At 34.3% G+C, this 27,721-nt stretch overlaps 3 protein-coding genes across 15 annotated transcripts; 1 reads left to right on the plus strand and 2 right to left on the minus strand.

Annotated features, from left to right (window-relative positions):
• Positions 1-520: 520 nt before the first annotated feature.
• Positions 521-16,757, minus strand: LOC126848709 (uncharacterized). Of its 4 annotated transcripts, none has more exons than XM_050589800.1 (7): positions 16,096-16,757; positions 7,698-9,043; positions 7,313-7,494; positions 5,959-5,985; positions 4,335-4,574; positions 3,949-4,206; positions 521-3,845 (listed from the first exon to the last, which is right to left on the minus strand). In XM_050589800.1, the coding sequence occupies exons 1-7, from the start codon at positions 16,187-16,189 to the stop codon at positions 3,650-3,652; spliced, it is 2,343 nt and encodes a 780-aa protein (XP_050445757.1). In that variant the 5' UTR covers positions 16,190-16,757; the 3' UTR covers positions 521-3,649. The 4 variants fall into 4 exon arrangements, with proteins under 4 accessions (XP_050445757.1, XP_050445756.1, XP_050445758.1 ...); XM_050589799.1 differs by lacking the exon at positions 16,096-16,757 and adding an exon at positions 10,552-10,692; XM_050589801.1 differs by lacking the exons at positions 5,959-5,985; positions 16,096-16,757 and adding an exon at positions 10,552-10,692.
• Positions 11,678-27,104, plus strand: LOC126848712 (E3 ubiquitin-protein ligase ariadne-1). Of its 7 annotated transcripts, none has more exons than XM_050589812.1 (9): positions 22,720-22,864; positions 23,932-24,118; positions 24,438-24,712; positions 24,797-24,970; positions 25,055-25,117; positions 25,197-25,412; positions 25,494-26,051; positions 26,213-26,439; positions 26,530-27,104. In XM_050589812.1, exons 3-9 carry the CDS (start codon positions 24,503-24,505, stop codon positions 26,609-26,611), a joined length of 1,530 nt encoding a protein of 509 aa, XP_050445769.1. In that variant the 5' UTR covers positions 22,720-22,864; positions 23,932-24,118; positions 24,438-24,502; the 3' UTR covers positions 26,612-27,104. The 7 variants fall into 7 exon arrangements, with proteins under 7 accessions (XP_050445771.1, XP_050445769.1, XP_050445767.1 ...); XM_050589810.1 differs by having other exon boundaries at positions 22,729-22,864; positions 24,016-24,118; XM_050589808.1 differs by lacking the exon at positions 22,720-22,864 and adding an exon at positions 23,275-23,415.
• On the minus strand, positions 17,354-22,832 carry LOC126848713 (serine/threonine-protein kinase ULK3). Of its 4 annotated transcripts, none has more exons than XM_050589819.1 (9): positions 22,725-22,832; positions 21,757-21,872; positions 20,812-20,963; positions 20,430-20,644; positions 20,069-20,295; positions 19,253-19,514; positions 18,901-19,098; positions 18,534-18,718; positions 17,354-17,547 (listed from the first exon to the last, which is right to left on the minus strand). In XM_050589819.1, exons 2-9 carry the CDS (start codon positions 21,841-21,843, stop codon positions 17,443-17,445), a joined length of 1,431 nt encoding a protein of 476 aa, XP_050445776.1. In that variant the 5' UTR covers positions 21,844-21,872; positions 22,725-22,832; the 3' UTR covers positions 17,354-17,442. The 4 variants fall into 4 exon arrangements, with proteins under 4 accessions (XP_050445776.1, XP_050445773.1, XP_050445774.1 ...); XM_050589816.1 differs by having other exon boundaries at positions 22,428-22,725; XM_050589817.1 differs by lacking the exon at positions 22,725-22,832 and adding an exon at positions 22,534-22,724.
• Positions 27,105-27,721: the final 617 nt, after the last annotated feature.

Raw genomic sequence — 27,721 nt, forward strand, 5'->3', positions numbered from 1 at the left:
GACGTATTTCCGGTGCGAGTGCGGCAAAAGTTGGAGATAGGTCAACGTGCGTAACGCACTCAAACGACGAAATTTCTTCTTTTTTTACAACAAACGCATGTCCTAATTCTTATTTCTTATTAAAAGTCTAGATATGTATAATTAAATAATTTTATATATATTTAATTACCTTCAAAGGGTCAAAATAAGATGCTGGAGGTAGGAAAGAAAGAATAAAATAATATCTCTTGACTAAATCCACGAGAATATAAAAAATAAAAAATACGGGAAATGCTTGAAGTATGTATGCGCATGATGAATGCATGCCTGATGCTAAGAAAATTCGTTTCCATTGATTGTATCATGAATTTATTTGAAATATCTAGTATAGCTCTATTTCTCTTATATTCTATATGTACAAACGATAGCGTATATATAATAAAGTATAATACATATTATTTTAACAGATGTTAACAAAGAAAGATGCTAATCTAATATATTAAAAATAATTATATTCTAAACGCGTATTCGGGGACATGGATTTGTCTCTTGCGTTTTTTTAAGAATGCAACGCGTATAACATAGATATGTAAAATAAAATAAAATTCGTATGCATTCATATTAAAATAATTCAAGAAATTTATAAACATTTCTTGCTGCACTAAGGAATTACGACATAAAATCAACGTGTATTATTCTTTGCTACATATATACATGCAGTCCTATATCTCTTTCTGCAAAATATAGCATTGTTTTATAATCGCATCAAACTTACTCGTATCTGTAAAAATGAGGTAAAAGATATAAAAATCCATACATGGTATTTTTGATAATCCTAAATCTGTTGTGTACGTACATAACATCGAATATTACAGAAACTAAATTAAATAAAAAGCTGTATGTATCAAAATTAAATGAGATATTTTATCGTTCAAATATTTTTATTTAAATAATAACTGTAAATTATGTGTTTGTCATCTTCGATTTTTCTTCTACAATCTTTTGAATAGCTTACAACAGTAGGAGCTACTAATCGAGAATCTCAATAGCAATAATAAGATCTTTTAAAAATTGTGAGCCAACAAAACATTATTTATAAATGATGAAATATATTGATATTACGACAGGATATACGAACAATTTCTGTTTTTTGTGTGGAAGATTCACGTTCGACGTGAATCAGTCGTTATTATAATTATCTCTTTATATATACACTTGTGTTTGCCATGTACATTTTTTTTTTTTAGAGATTTCTTAACACTAAAGTTAGTGAGTGACGAAAGTATATATAGCCGGTCGATAATAACTATTTAAACCTCTGTCCCACATTGAGAAGAGATAAAATAGCATCTTATATACTGTCCCAAACGTAGGGTACTATTGCGTTTTGCATTCTATTATTATAAATGAAAATAAGCGGCAATTATCAAAGACTCATTAATAATATGTGCATTGATAATGTTCTAAAATAATTTATCAAACTAAGCAAAATTTGATTCTCGTAACGCATTATGAATCAATGGAAGACTATTTCAATGTTTTTGAATATTAAATAGATTCTTTCATCGTTTGAATGTCATTGCATTTTCCTTTACAATTACGCTCTACGTACGTTTTAATAGTCTTCTATATACGTTGTAGCTTGGACATTTTCGAATGCATACACAAATTTAACATATATATGAAACGGGTTAAGCGTGAAATGATCACAACTGAATTTGGCTTTAACTTTGAGCATAATTGCAGCAATCTTAATTCTACCACACATATATTGTTCTCCATAATCTTAATCAAATAGATTTGTATTCTCAATGTGTATAACATATTTAACGTAAATAAATATTGTTTCTCTTTCTGTCCCTCGCACAATTTTATATATATTTTTTATATTTCTATTTTAATCACATGTGACAAATTTCACGCTGACCCTATCATGAGATACTATCCTCAACAAATACTGAGTATAGGTACAAAAATGTAAGTGTAACTGTGTAACAAATTTCGACAAATTTTTAAATAATTAAATAATAAATTGTTTTTAAGCAAAAATTTACAATATGAATATCAGGAAGATGCAGCAGCAATATTGAGAAATACTATTTAAATATTAATACTATGTAAATATAAATATTAAAATATAGAAACAAACAAAATATGTCATTTTACTTTTTTTAACAATTTGTGAAAATGTCATTTTTTATATATTATTTATCTTTCATAAATGTAGTCCACGAGAAATTGCTTACTGCAATCTTTTCACATTAAGTAGGCATTTGCTTCATTTTGTCATTTCATTTGATACATCTATCACCCTCTCCTGTATACAATGTATTTATTAAATAATTGAAAAGAATTGTTCGATATTACGTACAGTAATGCTTTTATTAAACAAAATTTTATGAAAATGGTATAAAAACTCACAATGAATAAATGAATGAATTAACATTTTTAAATTAGCTTGCAGCTAGTTATCGTAATATGTACTAGTAATAGCTAGGAACTTGAAGAAGCATTACTTCCATTTTTCGCTTTATTGATATACGTTTAATATGCAAAATAGGTTATTCATTTTGAATAACTCCATAGCACGTCATGTCCATCTATAAATTGGTTAATAGCATTTTCTTTCTCCGAATTTCTTTTTAAAATAGAACTGTTATAATATAAACAAAATATTGACATGTAACAAGAACACTATGAAAAAATGGAAAATCTAAAAAATCACTATTTTTTACTGTTGCAAAGAGGTAGAAATAAAATAATGTGTATTTTATATATTGCACGCGCATGTTATATATGTAAATATATATATACACACACACACACACACCAGGGTGTCCCAGATCATTTGAAATATAACAATACTTGTGTGCAGATAGAGCGAACTAAACTGAATCGAAGTCCTCTATCATTTTTTTGTATATTAAAAGAATTAATATTGAGTAAAATGGTCCTAATCATCGCAGATCTTTAACCGGATGCATATCGGAAAGCCACGCGCCTGATAGTGTACGTGAACGCTCAGCTGTTACAGTGCGGCTGATCGACGTGCACCCGGCTATGATTGACCAGACTTTACTCAATAACAATTTTTTTTATTAAGCGTTATACAAAAAAAATGATAGAGGACTTTTCAACTCAGTTTGGTCCGTTCTATCTGCACATGAGTATTGTACCAAATGATCTGGGACACTGTGTGTGTGTGTGCATGTGTGTGTGTGTGTGTGTGTGCGCGCGCGCGCGCGCGCGTGTGGAATGACAGAATATATTTAATTTAAAAATAAGAATGCACTCTCTCTCTTAAGTCTATTTGTGTCCTGCAACAATGTAGTATTTTGCACATTATAGCAGGTTTTGAACAAAATAAAATAAACAAAAAGATCTTAATCGTCAACCATAATATTCTAAATTTACATGTCTCAGTTTTATTTACAGTCACATTCTTTTCAGTAAATACACTTTGGAGAAAGAAATAGCTCTCTGGTATCACTGTACATAAACTTGAATCGTCGAATGTGTGTTGCGCATCACACACGAAATATAATCTTTTATTTAAATATCTCGTGGGCGTTCCACAACGATGTTACATACGACAATCGATGTGTTATCGGCTTATTTAAAATGCCGAATGATAGTAATCGTAAGTAGGCCAGTAAGGCTGTAGCCAATCCTAGCTGGTACGTTGACGCTTTTTGGCAGGATGCTCTTCAGACGAATGAGCTGGGGAAGGCATGACCATATCTCCTCTATTAAACATATATTTGAATTGCGGCATGTATTTCATTACACTTCTAACTTGAATCAAAGGTAGATCTTCAACTAGCGAAGAACATTTGCCTGCTTCCATTAACATCTTCATTTGTAATCTGTAAAGTAAATATTAAAAAATATTACTTATATAATTTCCTTTTTGCAATAGTGTAAAACATATCATGGAAAAAATATACTGTGTCCCAAATATAATCTTACCTATTCCCTTGATATAAGTCTATGTGTAGAACATCTGTAAGGACTTGTTTACAACTCTCAATGTCACAGGCAGGAAAAAAGTTGGAAATAAAATCGGGAAGAGTCATTAACAATTCAGTGTAAATGTAAGGTTTGAAGTTGATGCAGGGTACCATTTTTTCTTCAACCAGCGCTTTCTGTATTTGGTAAGGTTGTACATGGCAAGTTGACATATGTGTTTCTGATATCGGTATTAACGGTTTCCTCCCTCGGGTATCCCTAAAAAATTACTTAAATATATGAATGTGATAATCAAATTGAACATTTAGATATCGCAACAAAAATTTCTGTTAATTATATATCTGTTCATTCGATTCCTCTAAAATAATGATAACTCTGATGTATACCTGGAACTGCTGCTGCTACCGCTGCTACCATTGACTGGTATTAAGGGAGGTGGATATTTTACATGAGATGTGTTATGTACAGATGGTGTATGTCTTTGAGGATGTAATAAAGTCGATGCTGATGTATGTACTGGCATTAAAGCTTGGACTTGTTCGCTCAAGCCAAGCATCTGTGGATATGTACTTGCTGTGACTGCATTAGGTACACCTAATGTAGGTGTTGTATATGTAGTGGTCACCCTGAAATAGAAAAGTTATTACATTAATTTTGATTATTTTGTTAAATAATTGTTATTTTAATTTTATTGTGCTATTTATTTTTATTCTATTAAAGTCTTTAGCCTCTTTAGTAATGAATAGTAATGAAAATAAATGCATACTTTTTTATGTTGTTGCATACTTTTTTATGTTTTTGTTTGTTGCTTTATCTTCTATTCATTTAAATCAATAAAGTGCTCAATACATTGCAACATAAGAAACAATATAGAATTTGTACTTGAATCGTTCACAATCGTTTACAATGGTTCAGATATGAAAAAATCTTTCTATTCCGCTGATATTAATGCATTGATACATTGATAGCAAAAATGCTATAATGTAATGGAGATTACGTTGATAAATAAATGTTCTTTACTAGTCATAATTTTGTCTTTTTATATGTTTAAAAATTAAATTCCGGTTTTGACGTGAACGACACAAGTATATATATATATGATTATAAACAATAAAACTTGTATATACAAATGATTGTGCGTAATTAAATTATTTAATTATGTGACATTTATGTGTTTATATAAATTACAACACATTTAAACAAGAAAAATTAAATTTATAAATATATTTTTTCGTACTCAAATCGTGAAAAATGTCAAAAGAGAGTCGATTTATATTAGAGTCGATTTATATAAAAGCAATATATAAATATATATTCATATATACAATATATAAAGATATATTCATCAATTTTATAAAAAAAATTATGATAGTGCTGTCAACACTATTATTCTAAATATTATCAAAGCTCTTTTGGATATTATAAAATAATGTATAATATTGAAATATATGTCTTATAATTATATATATAAACTAATATGTAACAATAAATAATGATATTATTTTTCATAAAATTATCGATTGAATATAATAATATCGTTTTTTCTTATTTGTGTCGACAAACTAATGACTCATCCGATCTTTATCTGAATATAGGAATTATTCGATTATTAAATCATTTTAGATGAGAGGCAAACGCTCCTTAATTATCTACATATCTGAATACTGAGACTATTCGATTCATGTTGACAGCACTATGATAAGCGTTATAAAATATTAAATATGTAGGAACCAAGAAAGCTTGTGCAGCTTTCTACTTCTCTCTATCATAAAAATTGTATGTTTTTTTTTAGTTACTTCTGATAATATTAATAAATATATTATTAAAAGCAAAGATTTACAACTGAATCAATGTATTTATTACGCAAAGAAGCTTTAAAGACAGTCATATAGATTAATTATAAGTATTTGAATTTTATCTCTGTATGAATCAGCTTGATATAAATTTGTACATGCTATCTTATTCCTTATGATAATCTATACGACTATAATATATTTTAGAAGGACTCACCAATCATCCTTCCCATAGGTGGGATAACTATATAAAAACAAAAATACGTTGTATGTACAAATGCAGAAAGCTATAGTGCAGATACTCTACATATAACAAATAATTATACTTTATATATAACAATTTTTTTCAAGCTGGTATAAACATATATATGGCAGTATGAGACCGATATTTCATGCTTAATGTGCTTTACAAAGAATAGGAGTTCTCTTCTTCATATATTACTTAAAAAAAAATATATATATATATATATATATATATATTAATAATATTATCCCATATATATATATATATATATATATATATATATATATATATATAGGGAAAAAGAAAATACATGTATATAATCTCTCTTTTCTAAACAAATATTTATTTTTAGTAATAGGTTTATAACTAATATTATTGCACAAGATTCATTAAAAATAAAATCTACTTTTTTTGAAAAATTATTTGGTACTCAAAAAACAAGAGACATTTAGGTTAAAATTAAAATTTGAATAATATAACACATGTATAACAATATAAAATAAGTGCAATATTTTTATAAGATATTATACAGTCACTATTGTGTTAATTAATTCCATATATCGTAAGCAAGCACACTCTGTGTAGATGAGAATACTATATAGTTGCCAAAAAGGTAGCCAAAAAATCTATATCAATTTGATACCTAATTTTTAATAAATTAAGTTTTCAATATGAAATGATAGTATTTCATTTGTAATTATTTTAGGATGTTTATTCAAATTTCAATTATTTTATCAATTATCTTATAAAAAATAGTCTGAGAATGCCCTGATCTTCCTAATATTTTTATTCAAACTTTCAGGTAAAATTAGAGAACTTTTAGATGTGACTTTTTAAATTAAATTTCTTTATTATATACACTTTCTAATGTTTTCTATTTATATGATCAAGAAATAAAATTACAGAATCATTTAATTTTCAAATATTAGATTCGAAAAAGCACTGAAAAAAGGTGAATAATTTTCACAATATAAGCATTTTTTATAATATTTTCATTTGTTTATCATAAACATTATCATAAACATTATGATGAAGATTATGTACTGTGTATTCAATATTTTCCTATATTTGTAAACAACTAAACAAGAGATACTATCATTTCCTATATTTAATCAAAGCAAAGTGCCAAGTTTAGATAGGTATCAGAGAACAAAAAAAAATAACACATTTTGAAATTATTTAAAACTTTGTGAGCTTAATTAATACATATGTACATATACATATATATATATATATATATATATATATATATATATATATATAAAATGTGTGTGTGTGTGTATGTAATAAGTAGGACATTACTTTTAGAAAATTTATTAATGCTTACCCAAGATTGGGTTGATTGGAGTGAACAGTTGCTCGTACAAGAGGAGGTGGTGGTTGGGCTTGAGCAACTTGCGCTTGCATGGTTGTAGTCGGATATACCCCAGCATATTGAGCTGCCGTTCCACTATTGCCCGTTCTACTTCTCGACTGTTGAGAATAGTTTTTGGAGGCAGCAGACATTTGCTGAAAATTAAAAACTGTACATTTAATGTGAAATTAAACACAAAAGTACAAATAGAGATGTCACATAAATAACATTGACATTTATAAAATAGGCATTGTTATTATATAGTACAATAATAGAAATGTAATATAAATAACATTGGGATTTATAAAATAAGCATCTATTATATAATACAATTTTAACACTTAGGAGATTAGCTTACGTTGTGCATATTCAGAGTTGCACGTATAAGGGAACTAGCTGGGGAATTGAGTGCCGGTTGAAAGGTGGGTTGGCCGCCGACGAGACCTGACCAGCCATTAACTACACCTTGAACGTTATTTAGCATAGGTTGCGATACTATGTTCGATCTACCGGCGGGAAGTCCCGATGGAGAAGAATGCGCGGGATGTGTTGTCACTACGGACCTAGTCTGTCCTATTCGCGCCATCTGCGGCGTACTCACGACAGTTCCCCGCTGCATTATGTTAGACATCGGTGTGGCACGCGCGTTTAAAGGTGGCACTATTTTATTTGCGTTTTGCACAGAAGTAGGTTTAGTGGCCGGCGGTGTGGGCGGTTGTTTCGTCCATCCTCCGCCACTACCATTGCCATTGCTGTTCACCAATAATTGCGAGTCCATTACTTTGGTCGGCCAATAGTCCTCGAAGCCGGTACCCGGTGGAAAGTAACTCTTAATATCATTCAAACTAATCACTGAACACGTTTCACTGGCAAACAATTCGTTACGTATACCCTGTACTTTACAACAAAACTTCAAGTACGATAAATCCCAACCCTCGAGTTTTTCCGCTTTTAGCTTGAGGTTCTCCGTTTCGCCCTCGAAATAAAATAACGGCACGTACTGTAGACCATCCTTTACCGTGTAAGGTACCACAGATTCTTTATTTATTCGTATGAAACCGCATTTCTCCGCTTTGCGTCCACTCGTTACATTCGGATTGCTACCCGCAGTCAATTTCGTGTAACACACATCGAGAAAAGTATAAAACTCTTTGGCGTCTGAGAGACGCACCACTAAATCCTTGCACGTAAATGTGTCCCTCCCAAATTGATTCTCACAGTGCTTAGTGTTAATATCATTGAATAATTTGCTTTCAGCCTCCGTGATATAATAACTCCTTATACACGTGCAGCTGTAAATGTCCGCATGGAGATAGCTCAGGTACTTGTTGAGAAGCTTAGATTCTAGGATGCGTACGGCGCAATACTTTTCGCCGGACCGAAATATATAAGGTATGTGACATTCGTCAAAGCTTGTCCAGCCGAATCGTCCTCTCTGGCTATCATCGTCGGGTGCTGGTGCTTTCATCTCCATAGCAACCGTCGGCGGTTTCGGAGCGGACGATCCGTCGGTTGGCCGTTTGTTCAGATACCCAAGAATACTGGGAAGATTAGGCTGCTGCGGTACGAGGCATTGCGGCCTCGGTTGTTGCACCGCTGGCATGTTTAACATTTTCGTCTTGTTCGCTTCCACCATTTTGGCAGCCAATTCACGGATCTCCGCTTCATCTGGACGTTCTTGTTTGACAACAACTTTATCGAAACCTGGAAAAGAACAAGATATGTATAAGTTTTATCTTATCATTACATTCAATGCTTAATTTTTACAACTAATTATGCATGTTGCAATAAAAGGGTGTGACATTTATATTAAGATTAATGATGTGTGATAGAAAATATTTACACTGCGTATAGAAAGCTCGCAATTTTTATTGTATCATAAGTCAAGAAATTGATTATATTACAAAAGAATAAGCATTATTAAAAAATTCTATCGATATATAGACATATTCTTTATATTTATTATCTTTATCATAACGCGAAAAGTAACCCAACCAATAATTATTTTTCAGCATTTAACAAACTTATTAAACTCTTATTTAAAACTTATTAAACTTATTCACATCGCGAAAGTATGTATTCTCACGTATCGCATAGTATACATATATATTATACACATATATGTATCCTAATTACAAATGAACCCTAAACAGATTCAATATATAAGCAAATATTTTATGCACCAACACATAAATAATTATTTACTCTGTCCAATTAGTATAGCAGCTACGTAAAACTAACTTTAGCACGCGACATTAATCACTGGGGGCCTTGTCAAATTAATGAAGCAATGATAACACAAATGAATTCCAATACTTTCCACGTATAAAGTATATGTAAATTGAGATATGCGCGTTTTTTAAATCAAATCAATTTTCAATGAGATTCTAAAATCAAATTAAATTTCAAAAAAGAAAAGTATATATTTACGTACTATATATTCAAAACGACTACTTTTTATCGTATAATTTATTTCATCGAGTATAAATAATAGAATGAATTTTTCGTTACACAATGCTATGATTGTACATTTAAACTCAGATAAAAGAATTTTTTTTAATTTCAAAGGCAAATCATCAATCACATCGTTTGAAACTTCCTTTCCTTTTATTTAAGCGATGTCAAAACAATTGAGAACATTTTCATATAGCGTAAATAAAGGAGTAAACGTGTAAAGTTAAAAATAGAATAGAGTGATAGATAAGTAAAAGCAATCTCCACGTGATGAGCCTTAATTAAAGATCCTCGATCAATCTCTCACATTCAAGACATACCGCGCGCTCGATAACACGGCATGTCATGATGGCGCATCGCGTCGCGATTATCAAAACATAAACCGCAGCATAAACAATCTTTCCTTCTTCAATAATAATGATATTTTCAATTGTCAATTATGTAATTCTATCGGAAATTGCATTTATTCGAATAATCGCATACTTTGATCGGTCATTCGCTCGTGGAATCTCACGCGACGATTGAAAAATCGGCATACGTAATTTTGATGAGCCCAGTTTTTCTTACATCTATGATATGAAAAGGCGCATCGCGGTGCATTATGCCAGACATTCTATTTCTATTATCGATGACAAACATAAGATGTCATTGTCCTATATCGAAGAAAACATTGGAACGTGACACCGGCTTAAATTCTCGAATCGACATTCAAGTTTCATGATTCAAGCGAATAAGACATGTACGAAGGAAAGACATACTGAGTGACATTCGCTCAGGTGCCATCCGCGATGGACTGCTTTTCTCCAGCCATATGGCGTCGGTGCTGCTGTCGGCACTCGCGACCGGTATATCTGTAAAGCCGTTCCTCATCCTCGACAGTCGAAAGGGTTTCCCTTGATTCAGTCGCGAAATTACATCGCAGCTGAGCGGCCCAACAGACCACAGTGTCTCACCTTCTCCGTTGAGGTTATAACATGAAGTACGTCCACCTACGATGGGCTACGGGTACCGCCGACGGTATCGCGTGCGACCCATGTTACATGACGAGGAGCAAAACGAGGAAGAAGAGAATGACGAGGATGACGTATCAGCGGCGGACGTTCAAATGTATGAACACACACGAGAAAGTCGTTTCTCTAAACGATGCTCTCGATTCTTGCAGTTTTCACGCTTTCCCTTGACGATGAGGACGACATTTCACTTTGTGCGCCGACACGATTATACTAGGTGGCGTGAAAGATTCTCATCATCACTACTACACCATCACCGTCGCCGCCGTCATCGTCTTCGTTGTCGTCGTTCTCATCATCGTCGTCTTCATCGTCGACGTCGCCGCCGCCACCACCGCCGCCGCCACTACCACCACCATCACCACCACTACCATCGCGTTCGATATGCGTCGAGGGTATAGGTGAAACAGGGGAAGAACGGGGTACGTAGACGGTATCATTCCTCCGCCGACTACGTACATGCTCCGGGCGTAGCTCCGCGGACCGTTGGAGCTTTCCCAAGGATCACGGTACACTCGAACGAGGACATCACCATATTTTATCGTGCGTTCTCTAGTCTTTGGTGGAAACCTCAATTTCAAGTCGTCCGATAGGCCGCGTCGTAACGTCGAGCTATCCGCCCGCGGCTCCACGGGGACACTAGGCGCATTTCCGTAGAGTCTAGCCCGCGTACTCTACGCGAGTTCGTGCCACTCTCTGCACGGACTGTACTGCGCTAGGTATATGTGCTTGCCAGTGTCGTCCTCGACGGATTGTATTCGAACCGGCCTCGGCATTCTTGAGATATCCGCGGGCGCGCGCGGCTCTTCGGAGATCGGGATTCACGACAGTGACAGCGCGATGTTTCGACGCGAACATGTCATTGCCCGCGACGGTGTCTGAAAATGTGTTTAAATACATTGGTGCAGTATTTGACAGACACCGGTCAATAAGTATCATTTTTTTTAATGAAGTGATCCACTGATTCTGCGACATCCTGTACACATTGCAGAGTACTCGTACGAGACTTTTCCATCTGTTTTTTTGACACTCCGTGTCGCTTGAAGCGTAAGAATGATACAATTCTCGAAATGAGTGTAATGAGCGATAAACAATGCTCAAAATCGAGCAATAGATTTGCGTAAAAAAATGCGATATATTTTTACATAAGAATATTCTACAACAGAATAAAGCAGAATCATCAATCTCACGCATGGCCAATTAATTTTAAATAATTAACATGCAAACTCGGTGATTACAAGTGTGTGTGTGTGTGTGTGTGTGTGTGTGTGTGTGTGTGTGACTAATTCAAACATAAATGCTTTATATAATATTCATATAATATTACCAACATATCTTTTCAGATAAAACTTGCATCTTAATTGAAGGATGTTGTATTATAAATATATATAGAACTGTATATTTCTTTCGATACTAGAGATATAACTGAATCCCATACTAATAATATAAGATTTTTTCTTTCTCTCTCTCTCTCTGTAAACAATCTCTACATTAGGAAAGTAAAATTTAGCTACTTTCTATGTTGTACGTAAGATAATTTCCTTGCAAATTTGTTTTTCGCAAACTAATAAAAAAACTAAACGAATAAAAAGATAAGATACAACTCTTCATTATACATATATCAAATGCTAAAGTAATCGTATATCATGCTAAAGTAATTGTCGAATCGCTAAAAATATCCTGCTGTAGGGAAACCTCAAGGAAAACCGTCATGCCTGTTACTATTTTATTGGAAATAATGAATGAAATCTCATTTTTAGAATAAACGTGTCATTGTGTACATTCGATATATGTTTATCTTAAAAGAAGTTCGTTTATTTCATGTGCAAATTTCAGTTTTGGTCGCAATGTCTCCGAATTTTTAAGATGTGATAGCGCAATGCGTGGATAGTTCAAACAAATAGCCACCTATCTTAGATCGCGCGCATCGTGTAACATGGATGAGTTGCAGGCGCTAGGGTACATACCACTCAAAGAGTAGCCAGGACTGGCGCGTAAGATCGCGTAGACGATGTGACAACATTGCACGGTCGATATGCTCTTTCAGGCAAAGTGCCAAGATTGGTAAACGCACGCGGGAGTACATAGTCGTTTCAGGTACCTAACCCTCCCCTCCCTCTAACGCCTGCGCTTGATTCGCTGCTCTCCTTTACTCCTGGAACTCATTCGTGGGCTTCACCCTGATGGTGGGGGGACCACGAGAGGAGTAGGAGTATGGAAGTTGCGCAGAACCCAGCCAGACGTTAGCTCCCGCTCACGCTATTGCGCAGCTCTTACATACATAAAGCCGTCGGCCGCCTATGTACTACATATGTATTATACTTATTATTTTAATCATGATTTACGAGCGCGGCGTTGCCGGTTCTCGCGCTCCGGGCACGCCCATTCCCTCTCTTGTCTCACTTTTCAACTATATACGCGAGTACATAGAAACGCGCGCGCGGAAAAGCAACGTCGCTTGATCGATACTTGAGAAACTTGCAATAAAAAAAATGACTATTGTGAATACATTTCTTCGATGATCCGCGAGTACATATATTAAGAATTCTCTTATGTATATTTTATATAATTAATATCAAAGCCAAATATGATTGAACTTTCTCAAATAATATTCAAAACTTTACTATTACAATATACGATACTCAAATATATGCTATTATTCATCTATTATTTACAACACACATGTACATCCTGTATATAAAAAATGTAATATATATGTAGTATATAGCGGAAATATATATCTGATTAGGTCATATCGTATCGCGACGTTGCGGCCTTGATGGTATCTAGTTTTACCGCGCTGGACGTTGGGCCAGTTGTTGTGGCAACACTGGAAAGTCATAGTGATCTATTTATAGTAGTCCTCTAACGCTGCTGTTGCTATGCCAAGCGAAGGCATATTGGTCCAAGAGTGGGGTAAAGATAGGTGGGGATAAATAGAGTGGAGGGAGAAAGAAGGACAAAGTGTAGGTGGAGTGAAGAGAGCAAGGGGAGAGAAAATAACTAAAAGAACAATATGGCGACGGACCGGATATATGTATATGTGTATTCTGCCCCAATCTATCCACATTCTGCTATAATCCGACTTTCTCTATCTCTTTTCCGTACTCTCCCTTTCCCCTCCCTCTCCCATACGCGCTTTGTGGGCCTATATCTACATGATAATAGTTCCTCCTACATTTCTTATATCTTACGAAAGTATGACCATGACGAATAAATGTTGCGCAATGTACAGGAACTCTAGCATGCGCGCGCATAAAAATAGATCGCAATAGAATATTAATAAGGCGCATTTCCTCCTCGCTACCGATAAATAAAATCAACACGATGAAGGTCATTCGCACGGTCCCTCCCCCTCCCCCCCCTGCACCACTGTCTCACTCGCTTCCTTCGAATGGCGAAAAGTAAAATAGAGCGTAAAGAGAGCAGAGATCGAAGCCGAACGAGTGAAAAAGATCCGGTGCCGAGTATTGTCATTTACGCAGGCGTAATTTTTTTTTGCGCAAAATTGCATATGGCGCCGTTCACTTGTAGCAGCTGACGAGGTTCGCGCGGTATGTCGTGCGCTCCTATGTAACGTCGAAAGCATGCGTGCGACTTGCGCGGAGGACATAGCGCTACGCGAACGCGCTCGGCAAACTCTCGGCTATCTTCGGCAACGTTGCCTCTTTGTTACATCACTCTTCGTTCCTTATGTAGTACATAGGGGCGGATACATAATGTATCGCGGTGCCGCACATGCTCTCCCGACTCTCGCTCGTTGTACATAACGCATACATACATACAAGCGCGCGCGCAGCGGCGAGCAAGCCGGTCGACGGACACACGGCGCACTTGCGGCAAGTAAGCTTAGCTCCACGTTACACGATGCGCTCGCAACAGGCCGCGCGTACGACGTTATCGCATTATTACACACATAGAAGCACGGCGCGGCAAAGCGATTTAACGGCAAACATAAAGACACATAAAAAATTCATACTTTCGTAATAATGTCGCGGAAAACGTACCGCGAGGCAATCTCGAGCGAAATTTAGGAGCTCGATGACATCTCTCAATTTTGCGGCAAATATCCAAAGAATATTTCAAGACGATGTGTCATATATTTTATACTGTGAAAATTTTGTGTATTTGTGTGATGAGTGTGTACACAACACTGTAAATATAAATGTTACATAACTTTATAATATTGCAACTCGAATATTTCAGAGAATATACATTTGTTAGTTTGATTACTCGAAAAACACTCGGAAATTTCTCGTGACTTTGGGTGTCCTGGCAATATTTTTTTAAATAACTGATGTAGGAAATTCTTAAATCTGTACAAAATAAAATGGATATATTCAAATATTGAAATCACTAAGCGATCCATACTAACTTATAATTGGTTGTAATACTGGGGATGGAAAATCACGAATTAAATTTTAATTAATTAAATGACAAAACAATGCATTTTTTTCACGAGTATAAACTCTTATTTTTGTAATATATTTATGATGTAATAATTTTATATTTTATTTGAAAGACGTCTGTCATATAAATTATGCAGATATAATGTACAGATAGAGCCAGAATGAAAAATCATAAATATTGTCTAACGTTTGTATTGGTAATATTTGTTTGTGTACGCCTAATATTTGTACTGGGCAGTTCTCTAAAATTAATGTGCGTATTATTAAATCAATAATAAAAAAATGCTTCAAAATATTCATTAAGTACACTATCACTAACTAAACAAATATCTATTGACTTTTGTATGTCAAAGATTTTTAATAGTTTACTCTTATCAGCAAGATTTTTAATAGTTTACTCTTATCAGCATTATCAGCATTAGAAGAAAAGTGTGCACGTTGCATTCTAGAGTAAAGAATCGAATGATCGAACACACAGACGCTTAACTCGTGTCACCGGCACATTTCGCCGGCTCACGAGACGCGTCTCGTGGAAGGAATACACATTCGCATTAGCGAGAATAGTATGATTAGTTCGTGGAAGGGGATCGCGATGTGTACGCGCCGCGAAGAAAGAGGACAGTGAGATCGGACGGGAGAGAAGTGAAAACGAAAGAAGGGAATAAAGATACACGCGTTCGTTACGGCGGATTCCGCCACCACAAACGATTCCGTCGCAGTCGTGCTGCTAAACACCCGCGAGAATACTGGCGTTGTGCCGCTGGCGCGGTCATTCCCGCTAACACCGCCGTCGCCGCTGTCGCCGTCGCCGCAGCCGTCATCGGCCACTGGCATTATAGCTACCGCACCTAACCTATCACTGCCGCTAACCTCAAAAGTTTACCTTTCTTAATGTGAGCCTCGACGATCTCTACTTCCTCGTCGACTCTCTTGTCGCCCATCTTCTTCTTCTCGTTAAGCTGGATATCTATACACATAATTCCACGTCGCCGTGTGGAACTTTCTTCGCGACACGGCCACGATACCACCGCGCGCCCGTGACATTTACATCAAGTTACTTGAGAGCCAACGGGCGCGAGCGCGGACGCGCGCGAAAATTTGTACACGCGTGATGCGAGCACCGGAAGGAAGACTCACGACCGACGCGGTAAAGTCACGGCGCACTCTCAGAGAGCGCTCTCAACGTAGAATACACTCGTTGCGTTATGTTCTCGATGTGTTGCACTCGTACATAACTGGTAACAATGAGACATGTAGACAGAAGGAGAAGGTCGAGACACGTCGAAATAAGTCCAAATCAGCTGCGCGATTACATTGCCAATTGACGCGCGTACCGGTACATTATATATCGCGACACACACGAAATATATCTCATTCGTTGGCGATTTTCTGCCGTTCCACGTTTTCTACTGTTTTACTAAGTAACCAGGACTGGGTTTCAGACACTTTCAGATCAGATTTGAATGTCGTACACGTTGCCAGTTCTTTCTCGTTACTTCCTCTCCTATCCCCGAGCCGCCTAGTCCCCCTATATCTCCTTTCCCCCCTTACCCCCCCTTCAAACCTTATGTACTTAACGGTTGCGACGTTGCCGCACATCCGGTATCGTATGACCGCGTGGTGGGGGAATGAGAATTTCGAAGAAGTGGGGATTTGTACATAAGCGCCGACATGGCGGATCGGGTATAGTGGGGTTTTGTATGGCGAATTGAACAGAGTGGGAGAAGAATGTACATATGTACATATATATATATATATACATAAAAGGGGGGAGGTTTATAGCTCAGAAATGGGAATTTTCCATGACGTATTGGAACAACAGTGACCGTTATTTGCTCACGTGACCATACTAGAAATCGCTAAGGGCGCCATGCGACGCGCGCGCCCTCATCTTTCGGGAAATCCTTTATATTTGTTTACATTTGAGGAAAATATTGATTTTTGCAATTGATCTATAAGAGAAGATTAATTGTAATTAATATCATTAAAAAAATATCTATATATGTCACGCGCGCGCATTATTAATTTATAATTCAATTTATAATTGATCAGAGAAATTAATTATTAAATCTCTGAGCATTATATGTATATAATAAATACAAAATTATTTATTATATCAATTTAATTTAAATAATAATACATGATAGAGTGGGAAATCGCAAATTTATAAGTTACAAAATGCAGAAAATTACATAAAATAATTACTATGGCATCCCCATTGTATTATTCATTACTGTAGTATACATTGCTCATCGGATGTTCGTTGTGAAGAATCTATATCTTTTGAAGCTAGGAGTCCTTTGGTACTTTCAGCTTCCTTCATCCAAATCTGTATCTGTTGATAGAGACCAATAACATATATAAACATTTTGCAAACAATTAAGAATCTATATCAATCTATATATGTACCTGTATACGCGTGTACATATACATCGGTATGATGAAGACCAACAAAATGATGTAAAAAAAGGGTATCTTTTAAATTATATTTTGTATAAGAAATTTGACAAACATAAACATCACATTCTAATATAATGATAAAATGACAACATAATAGTATTTTAATCTTCCGGTAGTATTTCTTCTATTCTTTTAGTAACTCACGATTAGTTGCCTTATGTAACATGTATCGATACAAATGGTAAAATTGCGTTATATTTATGTTAAATTGATGTTCACGTTGCATTTATAATGTCTTATTTTCATGTCCGTGAATCGATCGCATCACAATTAACACAGTTTTCAGAAGATTTATTCTTAAAATCTTTTTTTCATATTTGCTTCATTCTACTTGAAATTAGCTTACAAGATTCTTTCTTACTTTTATTATTTTTCTTCCTTTATTAGTCTTATTACTTTTTGTTCAAATTACTAATGTATCGATACTTTATCATCGATATTATGATAAGTCATTAATGATTTATCGCCTTATCATCAAATTATGAATTTGAGAACATTAGTCACAATTGTCAGAAGGTTAAAGAACAATTATTAGTTACTTATCGGTATTTTTGTCCGATCATTCAAGATTTTTCACATATATTATATTTGCGTGTACATTTTTTAATATTTAAATTATTGGTAATGTATTTCAAAATATATTGAATAGTGCAATAGTGCATATGTCAACTAATCAAACGATGGAAAAAAGAAAATTATATTGAGGAGAGATTTTAATAATTTTTTTACGCTTTATATATTTTTTTTATTCTATTTTATATATTTATTTTTGCAGTAAAATTGATAACAAAATATGCAAAGATTTTTAAAAATAATCTGATATATTTTAATACACTATAATATTTTGATTCATCTAATCACCTGCTTATACAGCAAATCTCTTCTTCGGCCTAATGGTTCTTTACCTAATAAAGGCACAAGTACACCTAGACAAGATTGAAATTTTTCTAGAGCCAGGGCATAATTACCCTCAGCAAGATATTGTTCACCAGCTTCTCCTATTTCAAGTGCAGCCGTCATACCTGTAGTACTTTTACTGAGAATTCCTAGCGATAAATGAGTTACGTCACGGTCAAGAATTTTAAATTATTATTTTTAAATATTTTTACTATTTCTAGTTTTTCGCGTTAGGTAATCAGAAATGATATAATCAATTGTATTAAATTCCATTTGAGATATATATTGCATTATAAGCATTTTATTCTGGAAAATTCAATATTATACAAACGTAATTCATTGTACGCGAATGCCGAGCTTCTCTCTAAAGACGGTATCCTTTGCAAGAATGAAGTATTTCCTTTATTTTCAGCTGGCGCACACTTTTCATCCTTATCGTCTACAAATGCCACTTTAAGCGTTTCTGCTCTCCTTATGTAATCGTTCACACGATGCCGTAATATTTCCTTTCGTTTTAGATCACTTTCGTCTAATCAAATAATGTCTAATTATAATAAAATATTCGTAGAAACTTTAAGAATACGAGGATTTAAAACGAGAAATTTAAATCGAAATGTCGATCGTATTTAAACGATTTTTTAACTCGAGTTTAAAAAAATATTCATGAGAAATATCGATCTTACTTGTTAATATTGGAATAAAATATCTAAGAGCCTCGCAATACAAATAAAATGCTTCTTTTACATTCTTCTCAGCATCCATTTCAACGGCTTTATGCACCAATGCCACTGCCTTATCGTAATTTTCTTTTGTCGGCGCGTGCTCTAAGTCCAGAAACTCATGCGCAAAAAATTCATTATATGTTATTCGATCGGCAGGATTGTGCTTTAACAGAGCCATAAGTAAATCCTTACACATCGCCGATACATGAGCCGCCTTTGGTATCTATAATGGATAATACTAACATTCACAAATGATTCATGATTAAAAATTATATGAACTTTAACGGGAATTAATATGCATATTATTTATATCGCGTCAATTGAGAAAAATCTTTGTACACCATTCTATTACTTATTTCATAATGTCATATTAAGATGGCGGGAAAAATTTTCGCGAAAAAAGACAATTCGTACATTTAAGTTTTAGAACTAATTGTAAGCATAATACATTTGTAAAAATGTATTCCATTAGGCATTTTTTACAAATACTTTGAATTGTTTGACTCATCATGAAAAAAATATCTTTTTGTTGTAGACATAATAAAGATAAACTGAGAACAAAACTGAAAAAGCTCGAGGGACATAAAAAGAGAGGGAGAATAGTAGACAAAATCTTTGTTTTTTGCTATATAACAGGCGAATGAAAAAGAAGGAATGTTTTCACTTTCTTTCCATTACCTGAGATTTAAATTAAATCGTAAACATTATAAATACTATAGAATTGCTCAGTCTATGTATTTATGGTGCAAAAAAAAAAAAAAGATAAGCCTCAATCACCTCAATAGGTTGGCTATCCTTGATTTTTTCTGCTAGCTCCTGAAAGCTACTGCTAGAATAGGGAGCTTTGCCAAAAAGACACTCGTACATGATCACGCCGACGCTCCACAGATCGACGCGAGCGTCATATTTATGTTTCAATAGCATTTCAGGTGCCATGTAAAGGGGTGAACCACGTATCGCGAATTTGTGCTCTGAATTCGACAGATACTGCGCGAAACCGAAATCTGAAATGGACAAATAATAATTTGCCGTTGAGTATTATTTTGTTAAAATAAAAAATATTCGTTTCCAATTTTTTCGATAATATATAATAATAATATAATAATAAAAAAAAATGCCGAATAATTGATATACCGACCTCCAACTTTGAGCACTAATTGAGGTTTTCTCGTTAACAATAAATTTTGTGGTTTGAGATCCATGTGACAAACATTATGATCGCGTAAATATCTCAACGCTAATGCGAGCTGTTGTAGAAATCTGCGACAAACATTTTCGGGTAGCTTATGCTTTTTCTTTATAAATCTCGACAAGTCTCCACCGTCACAGTATTCCATGACAATATATATATGCCTGTTTATATGTATATAAGCATTATTATTTTGGAAAACAAAAAATAAATATTAACGCAGCGATGAAAGTGATATTTTATCGCGAATTATTTGTGATTATATAATCTAATTTGCTCATCAATATCTTGCAATGAAATAATTGTTATAATAATATCTCATGTAACGAACCCTTCATCCCAGAAAAAATCTTTCATTTCTACGATGTGCTCGTGCTTAAGGACATTTAACAGCTTGATTTCCGTCACGAGATTGTCGATTGCTGATTTAGAGAGCGAGCTTTTGTCCACACACTTGATAGCGACAACCTCTCGACTCCCACCCTGAGAACGATCGTCAAAAAGTGATGACTTAGAGATTTCATAATTTCAAATGCAATCTTCAATTTTTACTAAAAAGTTGGAGAACCTACGCTTTTTTTTAAATATATTTTTAATAAAAACACAGCAATATCGAGTGATATATCTTACGCTCAAAATTAAATCTGTAATCTTCATTGAAAAATTTATATTTTTATCTTGAGATATCTCGCATGGGACATATGAAAGTCAGACGTTATTTGAAAGTTAAGTGGCAGGGGCGCCGAAGAAAGCAAGTCCGACACTGTGTATATGAATATGCAAATAAATGCTATCGTTCCAGCGATAACGTGTATTTATCTTCTTGCAAATTGTATATACACACAGGGAAAAAACGAAAGACTTTGCATATATATGTATATATAACACAGCATTGTAAAAAAAAAAATATATATATATATATATATATACACACACACACACACACACATATATATATATATATACACATACACACACACATATGTGTGTGTGCGCGCGCGTGTGTATGTGTATGCCTATATTACATTTCTGATATATGTAATAACTATCATACTACATCCATTCGTTCCGCTTGCACTTTCTACGTTCAAGTTCTTCGCTTCTCTCTCCCTCCCTCCCTCTCTCTCTCTCTCTCTCTCTCTCTTTCAAACATATTAAATTTATTTAAAGTGCAGAAAATTTGAGAAAGTACAAAAACAAAATGAATAGATCATTATAACTACTTGGTTTCGATACATTATGTATACATACTCTTCGAACAAAAATCTACACATACCTTCTTAAATGCTTTGTACACAGTCGCATAGCTTCCGGTGCCAATCTTTTCCAGCATAGAATAATCACTCACGGTGGACAGACTCATTTTTTATCGAAAGCTAATTTATCGACATTCTAGTGAAACATATCATAAATAAAGGTTAATGTGACAATGCAATCTTCGCTTTTGCACGCGTTGCTCATGCGCATATTTTGTGTTATTTCAACGAATGTATTAATATTATGCTGGTCCATAATAAAAATCGGAAGCTAAATCATTAGATTAAAGAAACTAATCTAATATACAATTTCCGACACAATAAAAGTTTCTCCTCTTTTCAATTACATACAAACAGACGCAACTATTATCATAACTATATAAAACTAATATCTCTTTTTTTCAATATATGTTGAAAAATTTTTCTATGGAAAATATAAAATATAAAAATGTCATAAAAAAATAAGAATTCACATAAGATAGTATTTGAAGTGTTACTATAATTTATAATAGCAATAAGCTCAGAATACTAACAAATAAATAGGAAAACTGGCAAATAAAAACCAAGGCGCAGGTAGTAATGCAGAAATGCTTATTATTGTTAAATTTTGTGTATTAAAAATGTACGTTTTGGACCGTTATATTTTTAATACACTTTTGTTACTAAAATTTAACAATAATAATCCACACACCAAAAGACCTGTGCTTTTTTTGCCAGTTTTTCCACTTAATTTATAATTTATAGGTTATTGTTTAACGGCGCTATAAAAGAAGCTGACTGTCATGATCTTTACTGACACGAGAAAGCACAAGTAATCATTCTAGTGTGCTAGAATCGAGGCGTAATTATTCCGATTTAAATGCTCGCTGATAAATAGTAAATAGTAACAATGCGCGGTCGACGCGGCGGATAAATCGTCGTGTGAACTAGCGCGAAGACGATTACATGTCAGCTGTGTCAGACGCGTGACGCGCGCCGCATGGCTTACTTCACGACGCACTAGGGACGAGAATCATCGCAACGGAGTTGGCGTGACGGCCGTGCGCAGCGCGACAGGCGACAGTTCGCAACCGTTCGTTGATACGTGCCGACGTTGGCAGGACCGCGAAGAGTTTCCGCCGTTTTCACGTAACGATCTCTCCCTTTCTCTCTCTCTTACACGAAATTTCCCGTGCGATTACCTCGTATACGAGCTTGTCTTCGACCGCGACGTCGCGATTCGACGACGAGAGACGACGGCATGCTCGTTGTTCGATCGCCAAAATTTTCGATGCCGCGCGTCGTCGTGGACGTGACAGCAGTGTTTGCGCTATAGACTCGTTCAACGCTTTCTTTTATGGCAAAAGTGTGCGTTCTTTGAGATCGAAACGTGGTTACTTTCCGCGATGGGAAAGAATAAATAAGCGTGCCTTGTACATCGACATGATCTCGTAGCTCTTGTGTATGTTAGTATTCGCGAATGTGACATTTCCAAGTAACCTTGTGTCCGCGACGTACTGAAAAGAGGAAAAAAAATTTACCGAGACTGTTTTTTTCGATAAAACACATAATCCGAGGAATGTAATACAGGTTTGACGACACAGTGTAGAATTGCAAAGTAACGTGAAATTTGCGCCTTCGGTTTGTTTATCGTGGATTTCTCGCTCAATTTTGCAAGAGACTGAAAGTGAAATTCTTCGGTAAGATTTGTTTACAAAGAGAAATATCAGTTTTCTTCTTATTTGTTTTTTTTTTTAACGCGCGAGATCGGACCACGATCACGCGACTAGCCTTGAATTAATACGCGTGTTATCATGCCTTATTATAACGCGTACTAATTAGCGAATCTGAATTACGAAATACACGCTCGTCCTTCGCGCATGTATTTTTGTCGGATGCGAATCGGAATCGACTCTTCCAATGGCCTCCAATCGTTCTTAGAAACGCATTTCGCTCGACACCTCGGCACGTGACAATGAGGCCTGTAATTCTTCTAGAGAAGCAAGATTGGCCTCGACGAAACTAATAATATAAAATATCAATTCCGCAAGCGCATGTTGATCGCATATACGTAATAAATGTCGCAATTGGCTGATCGAGTAAACTTGTTTGTCCGCCGTTTTCGTCGTGAGATTAGTCGTTAGTGCCTCGGCTACCGGAGTTCATTTCGGATGTTTTGGCAGCTGATTTTGTTCCTCTTTCTCTTTCCGTAACAGAAACGTTTAAAAATTTTTCAACCCTTTACACTGCCGAAGAGTTTAATCATTATCACGAGAACTGGTTTTCCGATGTGTTAATAGTCACGCGTCTTTCGAGAAGCTGCCTTTCTGGATGCTTTATTGGGAAAGTATCAAGAAACGATGACGTCATGTACTGAAACATAAGCTGTTTTTCTCATAGCAGGTGCGCGTATCAAATTTTCGGAATCGCGAATTGTTTACATCTTGTTGAAGTTGACATTGCCACGCGGTGGACAAAGATAAATTTTCAATCTAATTTTGTAAGATTGTATATGAAAACATTATATGTTTAATGAGTTTATGCTATATGCATTAATACAATAGTGGCTTACATCTATTGTTTATTCAAATATCAATATATGTACACTTGTGTTATTATACAATTGTGACCGTACAGGATGAAACATATTGATTGAATTGACACAGCATAAAGCTCAAAATATATTCCTGCAACTTTTTTGTATCCTATTCTGCGTGTATAGGTGTGGGACATACTGACAAGAAAAAACTTTAATTCAAAAAGATTGCTTGTTAATTTCTTGCAATAATGGATTCGGAAGAGGAAACACTTTATGACGATGTTGACTCTGGCAATGAATCAAGCGGTGATGATGTTGACTTTGCCATGGAAATAGAATCTGGTAATCCACGCGAACGAGCTACTGATGTCGATGAATATCCTTTTGAAGTACTTTCTACAGAAGAAATTGTACAGCACATGGTCGATTCCATAAAAGAAGTTAACACTGTTGTTGAAGTAAGCTTTACAAATTACAATAATTAATAAAGCATACATTTCAAGATAAACATTTGAATACATATTTTATGTACTAATCTACAGATACCAGCAACAACTACACGTATTTTATTAAATCACTTTAAATGGGATAAAGAAAAATTGATGGAACGTTTTTATGATGGTGATCAAGAAAAATTATTTGCTGAGGCACGTGTCATTAATCCATTTAGAAAGGGTCCTTTAATAAGTAGAAGTCGATCCTCACAAAGTTCTTTGGTAAATGTATATAAATTATTCTAATTATATTTTGTGTGTCATTAGCAAGTTACAACAAAAATTTATTTTGTTTATGTTTAATAGTCCAAAAGAATGACAAATGGAACAGAGGAATGTGGAATCTGTTTTATGATCTTACCATCTTCAGTAAGTTTATTATAGCATAATCTTTAAAAAATAGATGCATTAATAAAGAACAAAATAAAAAAACTTTAAAAAATATTAGATGATGACTGGTCTCGAATGTGGGCATCGTTTCTGTACTGGTTGCTGGGGAGAATATTTGACAACTAAAATTATGGAAGAAGGAGTTGGACAAACAATTGCATGTGCTGCTCATGCTTGCGATATTTTAGTAGATGATGCCAGTGTTATGCGGCTTGTCAAAGATTCTAAAGTTAAATTAAAGTATCAACATTTAATCACCAATAGCTTTGTCGAAGTAAATACTTGTAACGAATATAGTTGAATTTATTGGATTTTATAAATATAAATGTTCTTATATGTGTGTTTTCTCTCTTAGTGTAATAGGTTATTGAGATGGTGTCCGTCTCCTGATTGTAATAATGCCATTAAAGTGCAGTATGTAGAAGCAAGACCAGTTACTTGCAAATGTGGACATATTTTCTGTTTTCACTGTGGTGAAAATTGGCATGATCCTGTAAAGTGTCATTTACTCCGAAAATGGATCAAGAAGTGCGACGACGATTCTGAAACATCAAATTGGATTGCTGCTAATACAAAGGAATGTCCTAAATGCAATGTTACTATTGAAAAAGATGGTGGATGTAATCACATGGTTTGCAAAAATCAAAATTGTAAAACTGAATTTTGTTGGGTGTGTCTTGGGCCATGGGAACCACATGGTTCTAGCTGGTATAATTGTAATCGCTATGATGAAGAGGAAGCTAAAGTAGCTAGAAATGCACAAGAAAAATCCAGATCAGCTTTACAGAGATATTTATTTTATTGCAATAGATATATGAATCATATGCAATCACTAAAATTTGAGAGTAAATTGTATGCCAGTGTGAAGGAAAAGATGGAAGAAATGCAACAGCATAATATGTCATGGATTGAGGTATATTAACATAATATAATAATAATAATAATAATATATGTATACATACGTGACACACACACACACACACACACACACACACACACACACACACACAGTAGAATAACTTATTGAATATAAATTTATGCAAACTTCTTGCAAAAATCTTTTTCATATTTCAGGTACAATTTCTGAAAAAAGCAGTCGACATTTTGTGTTCCTGTAGACAGACTCTCATGTATACTTATGTCTTTGCTTATTATGTGAAAAAGAATAATCAGTCTGTGATTTTTGAAGATAACCAAAAGGATTTAGAGAGTGCCACAGAATGCCTCTCTGAATATCTTGAAAGGGATATCACAAGTGAAAATCTCGCAGATATTAAACAGAAGGTTCAGGATAAATATAGGTAAGGATTGCGCATTACATATTTGTCAGGAAAATGAGATATCTCTTGTTTACAACTGTAATAATGTTAAAACATTATTTGCTTTTGAAGATACTGCGATAGTCGAAGAAAAGTGCTTTTAGAACATGTCCATGAAGGGTATGAGAAGGAATGGTGGGATTACAAGGAATAGAGGATGTTTTTAGAGTTTCATTTTTTGGGGTGTGACACATAAGTTCTCTTCCTTCCCACCTCTGCCCCAGCTGTGATAAACTAAGAAAGAAAGAGCTAACAAGAGACAGAAATGGAGTATGTCACAAAGTGATAAACGTGTTATATGCACTTTATACATAATATGCTCTGTGGTCACACATATAATATCGTATATGATAAATATTGAACTCGAACTATTAAAATTCAATCCGATCACCAAACTAATTGATTGGACAATATTTTAATTTGAGCTTGCTGTGTGTTGTACATCATTGTAGATTCTTAATCCTTGATAAAAATGCCCAATTGTTTTAGATAATGGTAAGAATATTAGTTATATTCATTAAAACATGCGCATCATTATTAGTCAAATATTATTATTAACATAATTAGCAATATGTTAAAATAACACTCAGCTAAAAATTTAATATTTTAATGTATTTTACTGATGTTAATCAATTGCAATTTTTGAATTTGATGATTTATTTTCTTCCCATTATTATTTTAAGGATAGTTGTTTAAAATATAAAATGGGTCAGGTATGTACAACTAAGATGGATCACATCTCAACTGTTTTATGCTATTTTGGACCACAATACGTCCAGGCTATAACTGCCAATCTTTAAGGAATACTAAATTGCTGTATGCGTATCGTCAGTGCTATGTATTTTTATTGTTAATGTTTGTAATGATTCCCGTCCTCGTTTGTATCATTTCAAAAAAAATCTGAACACAAAGCATGTTGCAATCGAATATAATCGTTTATCTCTTTTTTTATGCCTATTATTTATTTCTGTACAGATAAATTATGTATCTCAGTTTATTATTCATACTGACGTTGCGCAATTTAAAGGGGGCCAAGTTTGTGATATCTTCACATATATCATATTGCATCTCTAAATAAAACACTATGCAAATATACATAGAACACATATTTGTCAAATTTAACAAAAATATTCATTATAATTGTTTATCTTTTTTTTATAAGTTTGATATTTTATAATTTGAATGATAAATTATAAAATATTTTTACTTTGTGTTATTACATCTCGATTTTTAAAAGTGAAGAGAGATATACTTTAAATAATTT

This window comes from Cataglyphis hispanica, chromosome 4 (genome assembly GCF_021464435.1).
Source record: "Cataglyphis hispanica isolate Lineage 1 chromosome 4, ULB_Chis1_1.0, whole genome shotgun sequence".
Classification (NCBI taxonomy): domain Eukaryota; kingdom Metazoa; phylum Arthropoda; class Insecta; order Hymenoptera; family Formicidae; genus Cataglyphis; species Cataglyphis hispanica.

What these genes read in the sequence shown, in the direction of transcription:
- LOC126848709 (XM_050589799.1), bottom strand. Translation starts at nt 10,663, where the DNA reads ATGAGGAACGGCTTTACAGATATACCGGTCGCGAGTGCCGACAGCAGC. An exon ending in ACCTGAGCGAATGTCACTCA is followed by an intron (nt 9,044 to 10,551) that starts GTATGTCTTTCC and finishes GTTCTTTTCCAG; the next exon opens with GTTTCGATAAAGTTGTTGTC. An exon ending in GGTAGCAGCAGCAGTTCCAG is followed by an intron (nt 4,207 to 4,334) that starts GTATACATCAGA and finishes GTAATTTTTTAG; the next exon opens with GGATACCCGAGGGAGGAAAC.
- LOC126848713 (XM_050589819.1), bottom strand. Translation starts at nt 21,843, where the DNA reads ATGAGTCTGTCCACCGTGAGTGATTATTCTATGCTGGAAAAGATTGGC. An exon ending in ATTCGCGTACAATGAATTAC is followed by an intron (nt 18,719 to 18,900) that starts GTTTGTATAATA and finishes ATTTATCGCTAG; the next exon opens with GAATTCTCAGTAAAAGTACT. An exon ending in GAGATTTGCTGTATAAGCAG is followed by an intron (nt 17,548 to 18,533) that starts GTGATTAGATGA and finishes CTCTATCAACAG; the next exon opens with ATACAGATTTGGATGAAGGA.
- LOC126848712 (XM_050589814.1), top strand. Translation starts at nt 24,503, where the DNA reads ATGGATTCGGAAGAGGAAACACTTTATGACGATGTTGACTCTGGCAAT. An exon ending in GATCCTCACAAAGTTCTTTG is followed by an intron (nt 24,971 to 25,054) that starts GTAAATGTATAT and finishes TATGTTTAATAG; the next exon opens with TCCAAAAGAATGACAAATGG. An exon ending in TCACCAATAGCTTTGTCGAA is followed by an intron (nt 25,413 to 25,493) that starts GTAAATACTTGT and finishes TTTCTCTCTTAG; the next exon opens with TGTAATAGGTTATTGAGATG.